The sequence below is a fragment of the Dromiciops gliroides genome, chromosome 3, assembly GCF_019393635.1.
Source record: "Dromiciops gliroides isolate mDroGli1 chromosome 3, mDroGli1.pri, whole genome shotgun sequence".
Lineage (NCBI taxonomy): Eukaryota > Metazoa > Chordata > Mammalia > Microbiotheria > Microbiotheriidae > Dromiciops > Dromiciops gliroides.
The window spans coordinates 213,734,491-213,754,608 of NC_057863.1; the positions used below are offsets into that span (position 1 = coordinate 213,734,491).

General features: G+C 36.4%; 1 protein-coding gene across 1 annotated transcript; it reads left to right on the forward strand.

Moving 5' to 3' along the window:
- Window positions 1-12,232: 12,232 nt before the first annotated feature.
- On the forward strand, window positions 12,233-13,168 carry LOC122747364 (olfactory receptor 5AC1-like). The gene has a single exon (XM_043993434.1). The coding sequence runs from the start codon at window positions 12,233-12,235 to the stop codon at window positions 13,166-13,168; it is 936 nt and encodes a 311-aa protein (XP_043849369.1).
- Window positions 13,169-20,118: the final 6,950 nt, after the last annotated feature.

A 20,118-nucleotide genomic window follows, 5' to 3' on the forward strand; every position in this document is an offset into this window, starting at 1 on the left:
AAAGACACTCCATCTCTGTGTTCCAGGTATTTCCAGTGGCTGTCCCCTGTGCATAGAATACTTTCCCTCTTCATCTCCATCTACTGGTTTCTCAAGCTTCCTTCAAGGACAAGATAAAATCTTGTCTTCTACATATGTGTTTTCATGTTGTCTTTCCCATTAGATTGGTAGCTCCTCAAGGGGCAGAGCCTATCATACGTTATTGTATCCCTAAAGCTTAGCATAACACCAGACACATAGTAGATGCTTAATAAATGGTTATTGTTTAACTGACATTTCATGGGGCACTCGGTTGTTTCATCTAATAATAAGACCATAGACGTAGAGGTAGAAAGGTCTATAGGTGGTATCCCCTCCAATACACTCATGGTACAGATGAGGAACTTGAGGCTCATGGAGGAGATGTGACTTATCCAAGTTAATACAGGTAACAAATGATGGCAGGATTTGAACTCAGGTTCTCTGAGTCCAGATCTAGTTGTTTTTCTACTGTATCATGAGGACTTTTAATGTTTATGATTATCTTAGAGAAGGGAAATATGATGAAAATAATGGAAGCTTTTGCAACATAATGAAAGATGAGGAAGTAGAGAAATTCTACAAAAAATTTCACAGGATCCTCTGAAGCAGTAACAATTCAATCCTTAGGCATGTCATATATACAAGATGAGAAGCACCATGGTATAATGCATCCAGGCATGACCTTATTGTCAGAAAGACCTGGATTGCAGTTCTTTCTCTGACCCAGAATTGGATGATCATGGATAAGTCACTGAATGCTGAAACAATTCTCTAAGAAATTAAGTTAGAAATAAATGGTTGATCTACACTGGTAAAGAGAGTTTTGCACATTAGTTCTCCATATCAATGAAATCAGAGGTCTGAATTAAGAAAAAATGTGCAATTAATTAAGGAAGGTACTAGTGGCATAAATATGAAATTTAAAAAAATCTATCCCTGTCCTCAATGAGTTTACATTCTTAACACAAAGAAGAAATGTCATCCATTAAGAAACTCCCAAATTGCAGCTAGGTGGTACAGTGGATAGAGCACTGGCCCCAGATTCAGGAGGACCTGAGTTCAAATCCAGCCTCAGAGACTTGACACTTACTAGCTGTGTGACCCTGGGCAAGTCACTTAACCCCAATTGCCTCACAAAAAAAAAAGAAAAAAAAAAGAAAAAAAAAAAAAGAAACTCCCAGAAGGAAACTCCAGAAATGAATAATTCTCCCATAGCTACATTTGAATGTCATAAAAAAGAAAGAAACCATGAGTGTGATTCAGAGGCCTAAAAAAGAATTAAAGGACAAGATCAATTAAATTTCTTACAAAAAGAAACTTAAGAGAAAAATTAATAGCTTAGAAATAAAGTAGATCCACCTCCTGATAGAAAGGTGATCGTCTAAATATGAAGAATGATAGAAGTTTTTGCATAATGCCCAATATCAGAATTTGTTTTTCTTGAGTTTGAATGTTTGTTATAAGAGTTTGTTTTGTTTTGTTTTGTTTCTTTTTTAATGGCAGGGGAGGTGAAAAGGAGGAAAGTAAGTGCTTATTAGTTGAAAAAAGTTTGTTATAGGAAGAAATAATGGAGAAGAATCTTAGCAAAACAAGGAACAGCAAGAAAAAAGAATAGAGGACATAAAAAAGAGATATGGTTGAAAATAAAAATAATTCAATTTTTATAAAATCCTATGATTATATTAATTTAGACATGAAAACTGACAAAGATAGCTATCATTGAAGTTAGAAACATTAAAATTATAGGAATATAAATTTTCCTTAATATGATCAACAGTGCCTATTTAAAACTAGGAACTGGCATTATTTGTAATGGACTAGAAGCTTATCCAGTTTGATCAGGAGTAAAGCAAGAACTCCAAGATCTTAAATATTATTTAACTTACCAGTAGAAATGTTAAATATAACAAGATAAGGGAGATAAGCATAGACAAAGAAGAAGCCAAAGAATATCTAATTGCAGATGATAGAAGGTTCACTTAGAGAATTCTAGAGAATCCTAGAAATATTAAGACAATAAAACCTTTAGAAACTTGGCAGGATAGCCAATGATCAAAGTCATTCTGAATGTTACTAGGAAAAAAAGGAAGAAGAAATCAATTTAAGATAACAACCATTGAATATATATGAATTAACCTCCTGAGCTATGGAAGAGTTATGTGAACATAACACCAATACTTAGATAAATAAAAGGTGAAAATATTTTTTGTAGAAATAGAAGACCTAAATAATTGAAGAGATATTCAATATTCGTGGCTTGGTCATGGCATTATAGAAAATATGACCACATAACCCAAATTACTCTACAAATTTAGTGCAATACCAATCCAATTACCATAGGGATATATTATAGCATTAGACAAAATAATGACAAAATTCATTTGAGGTATTAAAAATCCAAGAATATTAAGGGATACATTTTTTAAAAAGTAGAAAGAAGAGGGTTTAAAGCTCCCAGATTTTAAACCATAATACAAAGTAATAATTATCAAAACCATCTGGTAGTGGATAAAAAAATAGAAAAGTAGATTAGTGGAATGTATTAGATAACTAAGACCTAGAAATATATTCACTCTGTAGTCTATTACTTGATAAATCCAAAAATATAGACAATTAGGGTTTGGGGGGTTGGTTTGTTTGCTTGTTTGTTTGTTTGTTTGTTTTTGCCACGAACTACTGGGAAAACTAAAAAGTAGTCTGGTGAAAATTTTGTTTAGATGATCATCTTGTACCTTATGCCACAATCTATTTCAAAATTTTTAAAAAGCTCCAAGCCCATTTCTCATGGATAGATTGCTTATGGGGAAGACCTGCAATTCATGAATACAGGAAAAGAAGGCAGACTATATATAGTCAGGTAGTTTTAAAGATAGAGACAGCTCTGGTTATACATCTCAAACCTGTAGCAGGCCAATGCAGGATGTCCATACATTTGCCAGTTCTCCTTTCTTACCTAAGATTTCTACCATCTTCCATGTGGGTGTTAACATTCTTGGTGATGTAAGCAAGTGCAAAACCCTCATTATACATGTGTAAAGGCTATCTTTGATGAAAGTCAGAGAGGGAACCAGTAGTTTTTTTTTTTCAGATAGTTTTCTAAAATAGTCCTCACAGTCCACAGTCTCACAACTGACTGAGGAATTTTAGAGGATACATTATGTCTCTGTGTTTACTTTTTGTTGATTTCCAAACAAAACATTTGAATCAGAAGAGTAAAAAGTAATGCAAAAGTTTTTTTAAGTATTTCTTATAATTTATGATGATCATACAAGATTCCTTGAAAAATTCAAAGAGAAGTTAATTTGCCTATTGCATCTTTGTAAATACCAATGAGACATAGTATAAGAAGATGTCATTGAGGAAGTAATACATCAATAATGGAAGTGGGATTTCAAGGACTCCAAGTCATCAGATAGATTTCCTGGGGTTTAGGGTGTCCTCTGAATTTGGGTAGGGAAAAACCTACATCATTTCATATTTGTTTCTTTTATAATTCAATGCATTTTAGTGTATGCCTTTAGAGACATTATTGTGAGGAGTGGTTCTTAGGCTTCATCAGACTGCCAAAGAGGTCTGTGACACAAAATAAAGATTAAGAAATCTTGGTACAGATGAGGAGATTCTCCAAGTGATTTGGTCCACTGTGTTTTTCCCATCAAACCTTCAAATACTGGGGCAGCTAGATGGTGCAGTGGATAGAGCACCGGCCCTGGAGTCAGGAGGACCTGAGTTCAAATCCGCCCTCAGACACTTAACACTTACTAGCTGTGTGACCCTGGGCAAGTCACTTAACCCCAATTACCTCACCCCCCCCCCCAAAAAAGGCTGCAAGTGTTCTATGAGGTCAGCTAGGTGGCACAGTGGATAAAGCACCAGCCCTGGATTCAGGAGGACCTGAGTTCAAATCTGGCCTCAGACACTTGACACTTACTAGCTGTGTGACCCTGGGCAAGTCACTTAAACCTCATTGCTCCACCAAAAAAAAGCCTTCAAATACTGCTCATCTTTCTCAAAATCTATAGTAACTAAAAGAGATGAGTCCAGTAACCACTCAGGAAAAATCAAGTGAATGGGAAACATACATATTTTCAGAAAAATGAGTTGCAGTTAGATGGATGTGCTACTGAGTACACAGTATGTATCTTGAAAAGTCGTAGTAGATGGGCGATAAATTGCTGGGTCGAGAAGGTCCAGGTCCAGATATTTCAGAAATTGAGAAGTTTGAACAATGATACTGCTTCTCCCTAAAGCCAAGGGCCCATATTTCAAACATACATAATATAATGCTTATGTTATATAGATGGTAATGATCAGCCACTTCAGTCCCAGAATAAAATTTCAGTTGATTTAAGGGTCAATTAAAAGATTCTTAGTTGATATGTGTAGAAGTAGACCATGACATATTACTGATGATGACTTCTGTATAAGAAGCAACAGAAAAGACATTATTAAGGACTTACATAACCAGAAGAGGAGGTGTGTAGTTCCTGGACCAAAAGTAAGGGATATTGGTATCTAATGACATAGTGAAAGATACAGAGAAAAGCCTCCTACATGACAGGTGGATCTCCTTCTTAGGATCTGGAGCAAGTAAATGAAATAAAGGTAAGTTGAAGTACATAGTCCACATACTTACTCCAAGTAAGATCAGTTTATTAACAGTGATGCATATAATTGTTAACAAAGTGGGTCAGACTGGCCCCCTCAATAAGACCAGTGACTCCAATGAAAAGGGGGGAACCTCTTTATTGACATGGAGGGGGTCTGGGTAGTTGGAGAACATTACAATTGGCTACACTGAGGAAAGTGGGTTGACATATAAGTGTGGCTAAGCACACCCCTATCTGACAACTAAAGAATGTTACTTGTTTTATGGAACACATCTGCCTCTTGTAATCTTTTCTTTCTTTCTTTCTTTCTTTCTTTCTTTCTTTCTTTCTTTCTTTCTTTCTTTCTTTCTTTCTTTTTTTTTAGCGTGGGGCAATGAGGGTTAAGTGACTTGCCCATGGTCACACAGCTAGTGTCAAGTGTCTGGGACCAGATTTTAACTCAGGTCCTCCTGAATCCAGGGCCAGTGCTTTATCCACTGTGCCATCTAGCTATGCCCTGCCTCTTGTAATCTTGATTAGGAGACCAGAACCACCAGGTTAGTTGTTCCCTTGGGGGAGATCAAAACTCTCCTAATTTCACAAGGACAGGGAAAGACAGATGACTTGTCTTTTGGGCAGATGACAAGAGGTTAACCTGGTTGGACCTTATAGACAACAAGCCAGTGTCCCACAGACTGACTACCTGAGTGATAATAACATTCTCTTTCAAACACACCTTTAAACTATCTTGAAGGGAAAACTGAAACTGAGCAAGGTGAGGTCAGGCACATACTCACTCAATGATGAAAATCAATACAGCATACAATCAATTACATTGTAAAATCAATAGAGTAGAAATCAGAGGTAATTTTCATTTTTATGGGAAGGGAGAAAAAGAATTGTATAGAATGAAGAGATATACAATTTGCACTGGTAGAGAGAATACACACATTAATGGAATCACAGATCTAATAAAGAATTCTGGTAAAAGTATGCATGCTGAACTGGAGAAAAAAGATATGAGACAGTGAGACCAATTAGATAATCATTACATAAATATAGTTACAAAGTGAAAATGGTATGAATAGAGATGCTCACAGTGGGAATGGAAAAGAAGCAAATCATGTAAATATTGTCAAGGAAAAAATTACTGAACTTAGTGGCTTGATTTGGGGCAGAAGGTGGCACTAAAATAATAATACTTGGGATTGTTTTTAGCCTGGGGAACTAGGTAAATAACAGGTGCCATTTTCAAGAGAAATATTCATGAAAGGATGCTAATGATACCCAGAAGTCTACATGGAAATTTTGCAATGTATCTGGAGTTCACCCTGATGAATCATAGCCAGGTTTTAATTGTTACAACAAGGTATTATTTTGGTGATTTGATGATTGCCCACGATGCCTACTAGAAAATATTGTCTTTATTCATTAGGGAATTTGTTAGTAGTGCAGAGGGACTTTAAATAGTTCTTCCACAAACAGATTTAGAAACGTATCGAAATAAAGACCATTTCCCTCAGATTTGTTATGAGCACTGAGAATTCATGTAAAAAGAGTCACTGCCTCTTGGCATCTTAATTCCTGCATCTTCACCATTTCCAAAGGAAAGATCTCCTTTTTCTGAGACTCTGAAATACCTTAAAGGACATTGGTAAGGATGCAACAATTTTAATAAATTCCTTGTTATTTATGTAGGAGATATATTCATCTGCAAAGCTACAGTGCCCAGTTATAGCTATGCAACAACAAAACATCTGGATTAAAACCAGGAAAGCAGATGTTTTGCCTGCATGTTTCCAAAATCTGAATTGACCGATGATCCAGATGATTGATGGGGATTCTTGTTTTTCAGTCAGAAGTTTCTGTGTCATGTAGACAGAACTGTAGCAGAGTTACGGAGGTGGGGTGTTATACTTTGGTTACTAGAAGGAATAAAAAGAAATGGGAGATTTTAAATGATAGTGGAAAGAATGATTGCATCACTTCAGAGATCATTTCACAATTTGTACATTTTTCCTTGGCAAGTATTGAGAAGGACAAATATGCTTTTAGAGTTGTTATCAGTCTTTGCCATGAATCCTGAAACTCATGGAAATGGTAAACTTCTCTAATTTCCTAGAATCATGAGAATACAGGGCCTCTCAAAGACATCTGTTTCATTTTCCTGCATCCAGACTAACCTTCTCTAATGAATTCCAGCTGAAGTTGTCTTCCCTGGAAATTTCCAGGAAAGGGGAATCCACAGCATTCCAAAACAACACATTCCAAAGTTTGATCACTTTTAGGTTAAGGTGTCATAGCAGAAAGTGAAATGGAGAACTTTGATTTTTCTTGAGTAATTTGAGATGTAATCAACATCTAGACCAGCTCCTTCATTATCTTAAATGCACAGATTTTAAGATATATTCTGAATGTTTATGAAGCCTCAATAGAGAATTTTCAGTAAATCACCTTCCATTTTTGTGCTATAAACTTCTCCCCTCTCTACTAACCTGTCTTTTTTTAGAACTAAAACTGTTTAGGAAGGACATTGGTAAGCTGGAGAACACACAAAGAAGGGTAACCATGATGGCATTGGGCCCGGAATCCATGTCACATATATTAGAAGGAAGTGGGGATGTTTAACACAGAATGAAAGGCTTAGGGTGAGTATGATGGTGGTGTTCAAATATTTTAAGGGCTTTCATTTAATTGTTTGATTGTTTTTAGTTGTTTCTGACTTTTTGTGACCCCATTTGGAGTTTTCCTGGCAAAGATACTGGAGTGGTTTGCCATTTCCTTTTCCAGCTCATTTTACAAATAAGGAAACTGAGGCAAATAGGGTTAAGTGACTTGACCAGGATCACACAGCTAGTGTCTGAGGCCGGATTCCAACTCAGGAAGGTGAGTCTTCCTGACTCCAGGTTCAGCACTCTGTCCACTATGCTACCTAAATGCCCCTTTCATTTAGAAGAGTTATTAAATTTGTTCTGTTTGGCCCCAGAAATCTGAACCAGAAGCAATGAGTTGATGTTCAGACTTCCATTTAGGTTTTATGCCAAGAAACAACTTCTTAAAAATTTTAACTATATGAAGGTGAAATGAATTGTTTTGGGCATTTCTGTGTTTCTTTTGATGAGAGGTCTTCAAAGGAAAGCTGGAGGACTACTTGTAAGGTAAATTATAGTGAGGATACCTTTTGGATGTGGATTTGATGACGGGGCTGCTGAAACACCCTCCAGCCTGTGATCCTGTTAGTTTTCAAAATAATTTTCTTTCATTCCATTGCCAGCAAAGATAGAAAACAACTCCTGGTCACTTCCTTTAAGTTTATGTTTTATTTCTGGGAATATAAGCCTCAGATATCTTCATAGGGAAACTCATTCCATTTAATTCATTAAACATTTCTTCGATGCATAATATGCTCATGTCACTGGGCTAGCCAACTGGGGCACAAAGACAAATATCAAAACACTTCCTGTTCCCAAGGATTCTTCTAATAGCTAATGATTCTTCGAATAGGTTTTATTTTTACATTTAAAACATTATGATTCTTTGACATGATTCTGTGTCACACAACTTTTCTACAACTTTGTTTAGTGGAGATGTTCCAAAGTAGACACATTAAGCCAAGAAATAAATAATCTTGTGAGGTTCTGGACAGAGTAGAAATGATGCAAATAAAGTTAATATTTTCATGGGGAATAGAGTGTAGACTATTAACATTTGGTTAGATTCCCAATGGATTAATCTGGTCCTAGCAAAGAGTGACAATTTTCATGCCCTCCCCCCTTTACATGGTATAATCATATAGATAACCTATAGTCAATTGAATAGACCCAATTTCAGGCCCAGTTAAAATTCCTTTATGCAAGCACTGTGAAGATATATGTTTTTGTCCAATGCTATACTCACATAATCAGGAAAGATTATTTTGAGTATGGTTGCTTTCTCTTGGTATTCCCACTCATGCATCCCAGGAGTGAATCTCATTATTGGTTCTTTTGCCAGTTTATGATTCACTCTGACCCATATGTTATTTTCCACTGTAATAACAGGATGCTATTTTGTTTCTCTAATGTTAGCATAGATTCAGTTTATTTCCTTAAGAAAATTTCTAATTTTATAAATATATTTAGAATGTAACTATTAAAAATCCTACCTTGTTTTTTTATCCTTTGCAACTATTCACTACATAATAACTTTTTGATTTCTCCCCCTCTAAAACAATAATCATAGAATGACCAGGGCTTTAACGACATCTGGGTAATTAATTAATAATTTGTTTTCAAATAATTTGTTTTCAAAGTATTTTCAAGGTGAATATGGTGAAATGATTGTTTGCATTCATCTCTTATATGGTTTTTTTTTAATTTCTTTTTTGGTCCTACTTTAGCTACTTTTGCTTATGAAACAACTTCCCACTTACTCTGTACATCTTTTGTATATACCCATTAATTTCTTTTTTTTCTTTTTTCTTTTTGCAAGGCAATGAAGACTAAGTGAATTGCTCAGGGTCACATAGCCAGTAAGTGTCAAGTGTTTGAGACTGCATTTGAACTCAGGTCCTCTTGAATCCAGGGCCGGTCTTTTTCCACTGCACCACCTAGCTGATTCCATGTAATCATTAATTTCCATGTTTCACCAATTAGTATGTGAGCTCTTTAAAGGAACTTTTAAAGGGAAATTGATTTTGCCCTTTTTTTGTATCACTAGTGCTTAGCACAGTCCTTGGCAAATAATGAGGGCTTAAAAATTCTCATTAACATGACCTGACTTGTCCCCAGAAAACAACTTGCTTGACTAATTTTTTTTCTACTAATGTGAGTAAATTGAAAGATGTTCAGCTTTCATGAAAAAAATTTTGAGGTTTTAGTTTGAGGTATGACACAGTGCTTTATATATAAATAGCTGTTTTATGTTGAATTGAATTGCATGGGAGTAATTGCTTATTTTCATGAGGAGTAGTTGAGAAGAACAGATCATATAAACAGTTCACTTAATGTCTTTTGGGATTAGAAAATTATATCATTTAATTGAGCAATCAATCAACATGTATTTATTAAGTTCCTACTACATGTTGGACACTGCGACAAGAAATAAATTTGAACAGAAAGAAGAATGAATGTTGAAAGGTTGGTTATTTCATTAGTAATTCAATTCAATTTTAAAACATTTTTGAAGCACCTGTTCCTGTCACACTTATAGGTTGTAAGGGGCATATGACACAAGGATACACAGATAATACATTAATAAACTATACAAAAATGATAAATACTTTGGAAATATATAAACAGTCACGTGAGATCTGAGGAATTTTCTAGTTTGTGATATTTGACCTGGACTTTAAAGGACTTGTAGGAATTTAACAGGAAGCAGTGAGGAGCAATCCCAGTGTAAGAATAGCCTGACTAGAAGCATGTCAGTAGAGAAGGAAGGAAGGAAGGAAGGAAGGAAGGAAGGAAGGAAGGAAGGAAGGAAGGAAGGAAGGAAGGAAGGAAGGAAGGAAGGAAGGAAGGAAGGAAGGAAAGAAGGAAGGAAGGTAGGAAGGAAGAAAGGAAGGAAGGAAGGAAGGAGGAAGGAAGAAAATAATGTAGGTAGAAAAGAAGGAAATAAGGCAAGTAAGAAGGGAGGAAATAAGATAGGATGAGTGAAATGAGCATTTAATAAGTGCCTGCAATGGGTGATCCACAGTGCTAAGAAATTTGCAAAGATTATTTCATTTGATCCTCACAATAACGCTGGGAAATAAATGCTATTACTATGCCCTTTTATGGTTATGGAAGCTGAGCCAAACAAGGGTTAAATGATTTACCTACCATGACCCAGCTAATAAGAGGATGAGGCTATATTCTAACTCAGGTCTTCCTGACTCTAGGCCCAGGGTTCTATCCATTGCACCACTTAGTATCATATGTGCAGAGAATGCTGAGTTCAGGGTCGGTTGAAGCATAGATTGCATGGAGGGCAATTGTATGATATAACTTTAGAAAGATAGTTGAAAGGAGATTGTAAAGGACCAGGCTCATGAATTTAGTAAAGGCTGATTACTTAGTAAGTAGCACAGAGTTATTGAAGGATTTTGAAGAGAAAAAGATGACCAGATAAAGTGACCCATTATAGCAGTTATCACTGAAATTATTAGTGATAACAATTGACATATTTTATATAGTGCTTTAAATTTGAAAGATGCTTCATGTCTTATCTCATGTCATCCTATCAGCCCTGTGAAGTGAGTACAAAATGGAAAGGAGTCTAAAGACACAAATATAGACTTAAAGACACAGGTATAGACATAGTCATAGACATAGAAAACACAGACATGCACACAGACGTAGAAATAGATATGGACATAGACACAAATTATACATGAATAGCATGAACAGGGGCATAAAGATAGAAAAAAGTCATATGAAATGTAAAAAGACACAATCCAGCTTTTCAAATAGTTACCTTACATAAATGCTAATATATTTAGGGATGGCAGATGGGCACATTTTGATCCGAATTGAATTCTTCTAAAATATTTTCATGAAAAATAGTCCTAGGTTTTTTTTACAACTTGCATATATTCCCTAAAGACAAACATTAATGAATTTTGAGTTTATATCATTACTTTTCCCCTATATGATGGGGAACAGAACCTCATCTATGAACACTCAGCTAGGTCAGTCATTGAATAAACATTTATTAAGTGCCTAACATATGCCAGATATTCTGCTAAGTGCTGGGGACAGATATAAAAAGAAGTAAAAGATACTCACTGCCTTCAAAGAGCTTACAATCTAATGAGGGTGACAAACAAATAAATATGTATAAACAATTTATGAACAATAATTAAATAATTAATAATTAAAAGAGAGAAGGCATTAGAATGAAGGGAGGTTAGGAAAACTAGGTGCAATACTAAATAGAATGCTAGATTTGGAGTATGGAAAACTTGAGTATGAGTCTTGCCTCAGACACTTAGTGGTTATGTGACCTTGGGCAAGTCATTTACTTCCTCTCTGCTTCATTTTCCTCATCTGGAAAATGGGAATAACACTCAAACCCACCTCTCAGGGTTGTTGTTTGTCTTGTTCCTCAATAGGACCAATGACATCATGAGGGTGATGTTTTGACTTGTGCATTAGCTGGATTAGAGTGAGGCAGAGATCTGCAAAGTCATCAGCCAAGGATAAAATGAAATGATATTTGGAAAAAGCTTTGCAAATCTTAAAGCACTATATAAATGTTAGCTATTACTATTATTAAAATAATTTAATTTGCTTTAATTTTCGCAATTCTTACAACCAAGTTCTAAAATGGTTGATGTTCTTAAAATATATTTATTAAAGGAGATGAGTTTACTTACTTTACTTACTTTGTTTAGAATATCAAAGTGTAGGGGCAGCTAGATGGCTCAGTAGATAGAACACCAGCCCTGGAGTCAGGAGTACCTGAGTTCAAATCCAGCCTCAGACACTTAACACTAGTTGTGTGACCCTGGGCAAGTCACTTAACCCCAATTGCCTCAAAAAAAAAAAAAAAGAATATCAAAGTGTATATAGCCTCGAGTAGCATTTGACTTCATGCATAAATGCTACTTGTCTTGACTTTTGGTGAATGTGGTTTTTATTTAATACAGGCACAGTGCAGACATGGCAGAGGAGAACAAGACATTGGTGACAGAGTTTGTTCTCACCGGACTTACAGACCTCCCTGAGCTCCAGATCCCTCTCTTCTTAGTGTTCTTAGTGATCTACCTCACAACCATGGTGGGGAATATTGGGCTGGTTGTACTAGTTTGGATGGACTCTCGCCTTCACACACCCATGTACATGTTCCTCAGTAGTTTAGCTTTTTCGGATGCCTGGGCTTCCTCTTCAGTGACCCCTAAGATGCTGGTGAATTTCTTAACTAAGGATAAAATTATCTCTCTTATGGAATGCATGGCCCAATTTTACTTTTTTGGTGTCAGTGCCACTGCAGAGTGTTTCATTTTGGCAGCGATGGCATATGACCGATATGCAGCCATATGTTATCCTCTCCTGTATCCAGTGAGGATGTCCAATAGACTGTGCAGGCAGCTGGTGATTGCTTCCTATACAATTGGCTTTCTTCATCTCATTATTCATGTGGGCTTGTTATTCAGATTAAACTTCTGTAAGTCAAATAGAATACATTATTTCTATTGTGAAATTTTACAGTTGTTTAAAATTTCCTGTACAGACCCATCCATTAACACACTGGTGGTTTTCATTTTCTCTGCCTTTATTCAAACTTTCACTTTTACGATCATCATCATCTCTTATGCCTTTGTCCTCTCTGCTATCCTGAGGATTCAGTCTGAAAACGGAAGGAGCAAAGCCTTCTCCACATGCAGTGCCCATCTGTTTTCTGTCTCCTTATTCTACGGAACTCTTTTTGTTATGTATGTGCGTCCTGGGTCTGGCACAGCTAAAGATCAGGATGTAATGTATTCCTTATTTTATACTATCATAATCCCCCTGTTGAACCCATTTATCTACAGCCTGAGAAACAAAAAGGTCCTTGGTTCTCTGAGAAAAGTAATAAAAAAAATAGATGTTTCTTAAGTGTGTTCCCTAACTGTTCGTTTTTCAGTTTTTGTCTAAACAAAATTATGAAATTAATCCCCTGCATGGTTATTCTTTATTTTTTCAGACATCTCCACATCAACCTACCAACAAGCTCAGGTTTCCTCTAACTTTAAAAAATATAGCCCTTATTCCTTTTACTTCCTTGAGTTTCCATCCCATATTTGTGCTTCCTTTCACTGACAAATTTCTAATAAAAAACAAAAAAGCAAAAACTATAGACTCACAGCCTCTCTTTCCTGTTTCCTCGCTTATTCAAGACTGATTTTGGTACTTATCATTCCATATAGGTAGGCAGCATGGAATAGTGCATAAAGTAATGAAGACCAGAAAACCTGAGGTCCTACCCTGACACATGCTGGCTGTGTGACACTATCCCTATCAGTGGATGGAGTTTCTTCTTAGGGAGTTCCTTATACCCATGAAAACACAGGTTTGGAATAAAAACTGCACTATGCAGTCTCTGGTAAACCCCTTCATTTCATCACAGAAATGAGTACACCTGTTGTACTCCTGTAAGTTAGTCATTTCCCACTCCTGCCACCTGGATCATACTTTTTTTTACCCTGTTATCCATTGTCATCACCCTCTAAGAATACAATAAACAAGTTTTTTTTGTTAGTCTGACTCTTCATGACCCCATTTGGGTTTTTTCCCCTTGGCAAAGATACTGGAATGGTTTGCCATTTCTTTATCCAGCTCATTTTACAAATAAGGAAACTGAGGCAAACAGGGTTAAGTGACCTGTCGAGGTTCACACAGCTACAAAATGTCAGAGAATGGATTTGAACTCATAACTATGAGTCTTCTTGATTCTAAGCCCAGTGCTCTATCCACTGTGCCACTTAGCTGCCCCAGTATATAAGTATATACCTTCTAATACTCTCTGAATATAGATTTTTGGATTTATTAACTCCTATAATGCCTAGCTATTCTCTACTTCTATTACACATAAGGGTAGTTACACCTTAAATCTAAGGATAATCCCAAACTACTTCCCTTTCAAGATACTGAACTTTGTCATTACTTTGGCTAACAAAAATTTTACGTCCTTTCATCTCTCCACTCACCTACTCATCACATATCTGTTATTTGTCTTTCTTATGACCTATCATCTCTTAATTACTTTGGGTCAGTAAAATATATTTTGCTGTGAATAATGAGACCATATAGAGAGATGGGGAATCAGACAGGGGAATGAGTATTTAATATAAGGCCTATTATGGTCCAGGGGCACTTTTTACAAATATGATCTCATTTTGATCCTCACAACAACCCTGAGAGGTAAGTGCTATTACTATCATGATTTTACAGTTGAGGAAACTAAAGCAAACAGAAGAAAAGTGACTTCTCCAAGGTCTCACAGCTAGTAAGTGTCTGAGGCCAGATGTGTACTTAGGGCTTCCCACCTCCAGGCTCAAGGTTCAATTCCCTGTGCCACTACTTGCAACCATATGACATACATTTCCTCAAATCACCTTCTCCTTTTTCTTCTCTTCTATCTCAGGGAGCTGTTGAAGCAAATGGTTTTACCTGTACCCTTGATTCCTTCCCCATTCAATTCCTCCATGACCTTGTTCCATCAAGGGACAGAGGAGACATGATCCTTGGAAGTTGGAGGACAGTGCTAATTCTAGCATTGCTCTTGGGCTTGCCTGCAAACCCAGCTGTTATGCTGACTCCTCTCTTCGTGGGCCATCCAGACTTCAGATTGTACCTATTAATGTCTCCTATAAGCTATATTTAGACAACCTGTGGGGACATAGACATCCTACATGGGCACACACATCTTACATACACATCTTCTGTGACCTATACTTGCTACTGCTGTCTACGTGTGTTAATAGTGTTTTATTCCCCCCATATTATATGTAAAAACAATTTTTAGCATTAATTTTTACAAGACTATGAATTCTAAATTTGTCAGCCTCCCTTCCTCTCCTCCCCTATTCCTAAAATGGTAGGCAGTTTGGTATATGTTATATATGTACAACCATGTAAAACATATTTCAATATTAATTATAATTGTGAAATAAGAAACAGACCAAAAGGAAAAAAACTACAAAAAGATATAAATGAAAAAGTATGATTCAATCTGCACTGAAAGTTTACCAGTTCCTTATCTGGATTTGGATAGTATTTTCCATCATAAGTCCTTGGGAATTGTTTTGGACTATTGTGTTGCTCAGAAGAAGTAATTCATTCATAGTTGATCATCACACAATGTTGCTGATACTATGTACAATGTTTGTTTGGTTCTGCTTATTTCATTCAGCATCAGTTCATACAAGTCTTTCCAGGTTTTCCTGAAATCTGCCTGTTCATCATTTCTTTTTTTTTTAGTGAGGCAATTGGGGTTAAGTGACTTGCCCAGAGTCACACAGCTAGTAAGTGTTAAATGTCTGAGGCCGGATCCGAACTAAGGTACTCCTGACTCCAGGGCCGGTGCTCTATTCACTGCGCCACCTAGCTGCCCCCTGTTCATCATTTCTTATTGCACAAGAGTTTTCTATTACATTCATATACCACAGCTTGTTCAGCCATTCCCCAAGTGATGGGCATACCCTCAATTTCCAATTCTTTGCCACCACAAAAAATGCTGCTATAAATATTTTTGCACATGTATGTCCTTCCCCCCCTCCCCCCCCCCGCCCCTTTATAATCTCTTTTGGATACAGACCTAGTAGTGGTACTGCTAGGTCAAAGGGTATGTACAGTTTTATAGCCCTTTGGATATGGTTCCAACCTTCTTCCCAGAATGGTTGGATTAGTTCATAACTCTACCAAAATCATTAGTATGCCATTTTTCCCATATCCTCTCCAATATTTATCATTTTCCTTTATTGTTATATTAACCACTTTAATAGGTTTGAGGTGGTACTTCAGAGTTGTTTTAATTTGTATTTCTATAGTCAAAAGTGCTTTAGAGCACTTCATATCTTTGATTTATTTCTTTATCTGAAAACTACCTGTTCATATCCTTTGACCATTTATCAATTGGGCAATGGTTTGTATCCTTATAAATTTGACTCAGTTCTTGCTATATTTGAGAAATTAGGCCTTTATCAGAGACACTTGCTGTAAAGATTGTTTCCCAGTTTTCTGCTTTCCTTCTTGGTTCATGGGTTTTGTTTGTGCAAAAGCTTTTTAATTTAATCCAATAAAAATGACCTATTCTACATTTTGTGAAACTCTCTATCTCTTGTTTGGTCATGAATTCTTTCCTTCTCTGTAGATATGACAGGTAGACTATGGTATTACCCTTTATGTCTAAATCATGTACTGATTTCAACTTTGTTTTGGTGTACAGTGAGAGATATTGGGTCTATACCTGGTTTGTGCCATATTGTTTTCCAGTTTACCCAGCTGTTTTTGTCAAATAGTGAGTTCTTATCCCAGAAGCTGGGGTCTCTGGGTTTATCAAAGAATAGGTTACTATGGTCATTCACTACTGTGTCTTGTGTACCTAATCTATTCTATTGATGCACCACTCTATTTGTTAGTCAGTATCAGGTAGTTTTGATGATTACTGCTTTATAACATAGTTTGAGATCTGGTATTACTAGGCTACTTTCCTTTCAATTTTTTTCATTAATTCCTTGATATTCTTGACCTTTTGTTCTTTCAGATGATTTTTTTTGCTATTTTCTTCTACCTCTATCATATAATTTTTGGTAGTTTGATTGGTATGGCACTGAATAAATAAATTTGTTTGGGCAAAATTGTCATTTTTATTATATTGGCTTGACCTACCCATGAGCAATTCATATTTTTCCAATTGTTTAGCTCTAATTTTATTTGTGTGAAAATATTTTGCAATTATGTCCGTATAGTTCCTGGCTTTGTCTTGGCAGGTAGATCCCCAAATATTTTACATTGTTTATATTTTTTTCTCTCTCTCTCTCTCTCTCTTTTTTTTTTTGGTGGGACAGTGAGGGTTAAGTGACTTACCCAAGGTTGCACAGCTAGTGTCTGAGGCCAGATTTGAACTCAAGTGTCTGAGGCCAGATTTGAACTCAGATTCTCCTGAGTCCAGGGCCTGTGCTTTATCCACTGTGGCACCTAACTGTCCCTGTTTATAATTATATTAAATGGAATTTCTTTTTCTATGTCTTGGTGCTGGGCTTTGTTGATCATATATCTAAAGAGTTTTTTAAAAAAATGTCTTGATATGGGAGTTCCTTTTGTAACAATATTAGTTCTTTGAGGTAATTTTGATTTATCCCTTATATCAAATTAATTTGTGCTTGTCTTCAGAACATTATTCTAGAGAGCTATCCTTCTTGGACCTACTTCCATTACAGAACATTAGGCTATTTCACCCTATCTATTCTTTGTCTGAACCCAGTAAAATCTGCTCTCTAGAAATCTAAGGTATATTTCAGACTATACCTAGGTTTTCTATCATCTCTATCACTAATTTTACAATTGAATGGCCACTTGTTTCCAAGCCTTTGGGTATTTTTATAGCAATTAATTTCTACTTATTGATCAAAATTAGCTCCAGGAGGGGCGGCTAGGTGGCACAGTGGATAAAGCACCGGCCCTGGATTCAGGAGTTCCTGAGTTCAAATCCGACCTCAGACACTTGACACTTACTAGCTGTGTGACCCTGGGCAACTCACTTAACCCCCATTGCCCTGCAAAAAAAAAAAATAGCTCCAGGTTAGCAGTTCTCTGTGTTGCTTTCTTCACTCTAAAAATGATAATAATAAAGATTATCATTAAAGCAAATATAGAACACATGAACAACAAAATGGCAGACTAGACATTTTTTTCAGTTTCCATGACCTCTGAAACCTCTCCAAAACAGATCTTATGAACCAAAAAAAACAAAACAAACAAAAAAAAACCCCCAACAATCAACTTTAGCTCTCTCTATGGTCTAGGGCATGAAGAACAAAAAGGTTAACCTACTCCCTCAAAGCCAGGAACTGGTATTCACTCACTCCAAGCTCAGTCAGCACCTGAACCCCATCTCCCATACCACCAGCATCGAGGCCACACTAGGAGACCCAAGGACATAACACAGGCTTACATTAAAACTGACCCCTGCACCTCAGTGAACCCTTCCCTCTTCTTTGTAACTTACTTTACCATACTGTTCAAATAAATATCTTTTGCTTTTAACTATCTCTTCTAAGTTGGCCAAGGCAAATACTTTATTAAGCATCTACCACATACCAGGCACTGTCTGTGTTGGTACTAGTGAAATAAAGACAAAAGTTAAAAATCACATGGCCTCAAGGAGCTTACATGACACATCTTTGTTTTCTCCTGCCAGCACCCCATAGTGATCAGTGGTCATGGGTCTGCAATATGTGCAACTGGAATTAGAGATGTTACCTGTGAGAGAAGGAAGCTTTTCTCAATATAAAAGTAGGTGCTGCTAAAACTAATCAAAGACAGTTCTCTTGAGTGTCATGTTCTAATCAGCGCATTACTAGTACTCTTTGTGTTAATGACAGCACACAGAGAAATAAATCCCAAACTCTCTGTCTCTCTGTGTCTCCCTCCCCATCTTCCCAAAATTCTTGGTGTCCTCCTATTATACTTTCAACAATTATGTTATAGTAAGTTAACTTCTCGATCATATTATAAGCATGGGGCAGATAGGTGGCACAGTGGTCCTGGAGTCAAGAAGATGTGAGTTCAAATTCAGGCCCCAGTGCTTAACATTTACTAGCTGTGTGGCCCTGGGCAAGTCACTTAACCCTGATTGCCTTAAACATTCAGGGCCATCTCTACTTGTCATGATGTATATCTTGCCACTGGACACAGATGGCTCTGGAGGAGAGAGTGAGGTTGGTGACCTTGAACAGCCCTCCCTCACATATCCAATTCAGTGCAAGTCATGACATCACTCCAATGTCATGTTCCTCTTTGAGAATGAAGGACAAAACAACATATTGAGGGCCAGCACCACCTAGTATGCTTCTTTGTATGCAAAACAATTTGTTTGTATTTATTAAATTCCAAAAAGTTAAGTACCATAAAACTCTTAGTGAACTTACAACTGTAACTGATGATGTACAATTTTAATTGTCACAACTGGGCATGTCTGTTGGGATTTGCTGATCAAGTCTCATTAGGATAAATTTATTTCTTGGAAACTATTGAGGTATTTCTCATATATACAGGAAGTCCCCAAAGTCTTAATATAGTTTTGTACACGATGATTTTTGGTTTTGAAGCAAATAGAAATAAATAGTTGATTTTGAAACAGAGTCACCAAAGAGCATCTTCACAAAGAAGAATAACTGTACTTTATCTCCTGAATCATCTTAGAGGAGCTAAGTGAGTATGCAAGGAATGTAATTTTTCTCCTCTCCTGTCCTCTCGTCTCCCCTCCTCTCTTCTCCTCTCTTCTCCTTTCCACTCCTCCCCCTTACTCTCCTCTCCTCATTCATAAAGGAACATAGTAAACAGGTAAATCAAACAGATCACAAAAAGAATGATTTCATGACTTCTTATAATTTCTTCATAATGATAATTTTTATTAGACTATTAAGTGGTAAGTTCTAAAAGTGATAGTCACAAGTGACCTATTATTTTGGTCATAACTCTTGAAACCTAATGGAGAAACATGAAATTCTCTGCTGTCATAGAATCATGGAATATGGACGTGGGAACTTGTCACTCTGTCAAAAAGAGTCTAATGCCCCTTTTCTGTGTGGCTTCTTTTAAGCAATTCCCTAGAAATATCTATCTTGAACATCTTCAGGAAAGAAGTTTTAATAATATTTTATCTACACCCCCTTCAAAAATACTGAGATTAAGTCTACAACATAAATAGTGAAGTATAGGTTGTTCAGTGACTGAAGGTTGAATATATATACTTAAGTTATTTCAAAGATAAATTTCATTCTGAAGCAGAATTCTCTTCTTTCACTATTTACTGAGCTCACATCCAGATGTGCAGAAATCTT

Excerpts from the sequence above, each read along its gene's own strand:
- LOC122747364 (XM_043993434.1), top strand. The coding sequence starts at position 12,233 with ATGGCAGAGGAGAACAAGACATTGGTGACAGAGTTTGTTCTCACCGGA.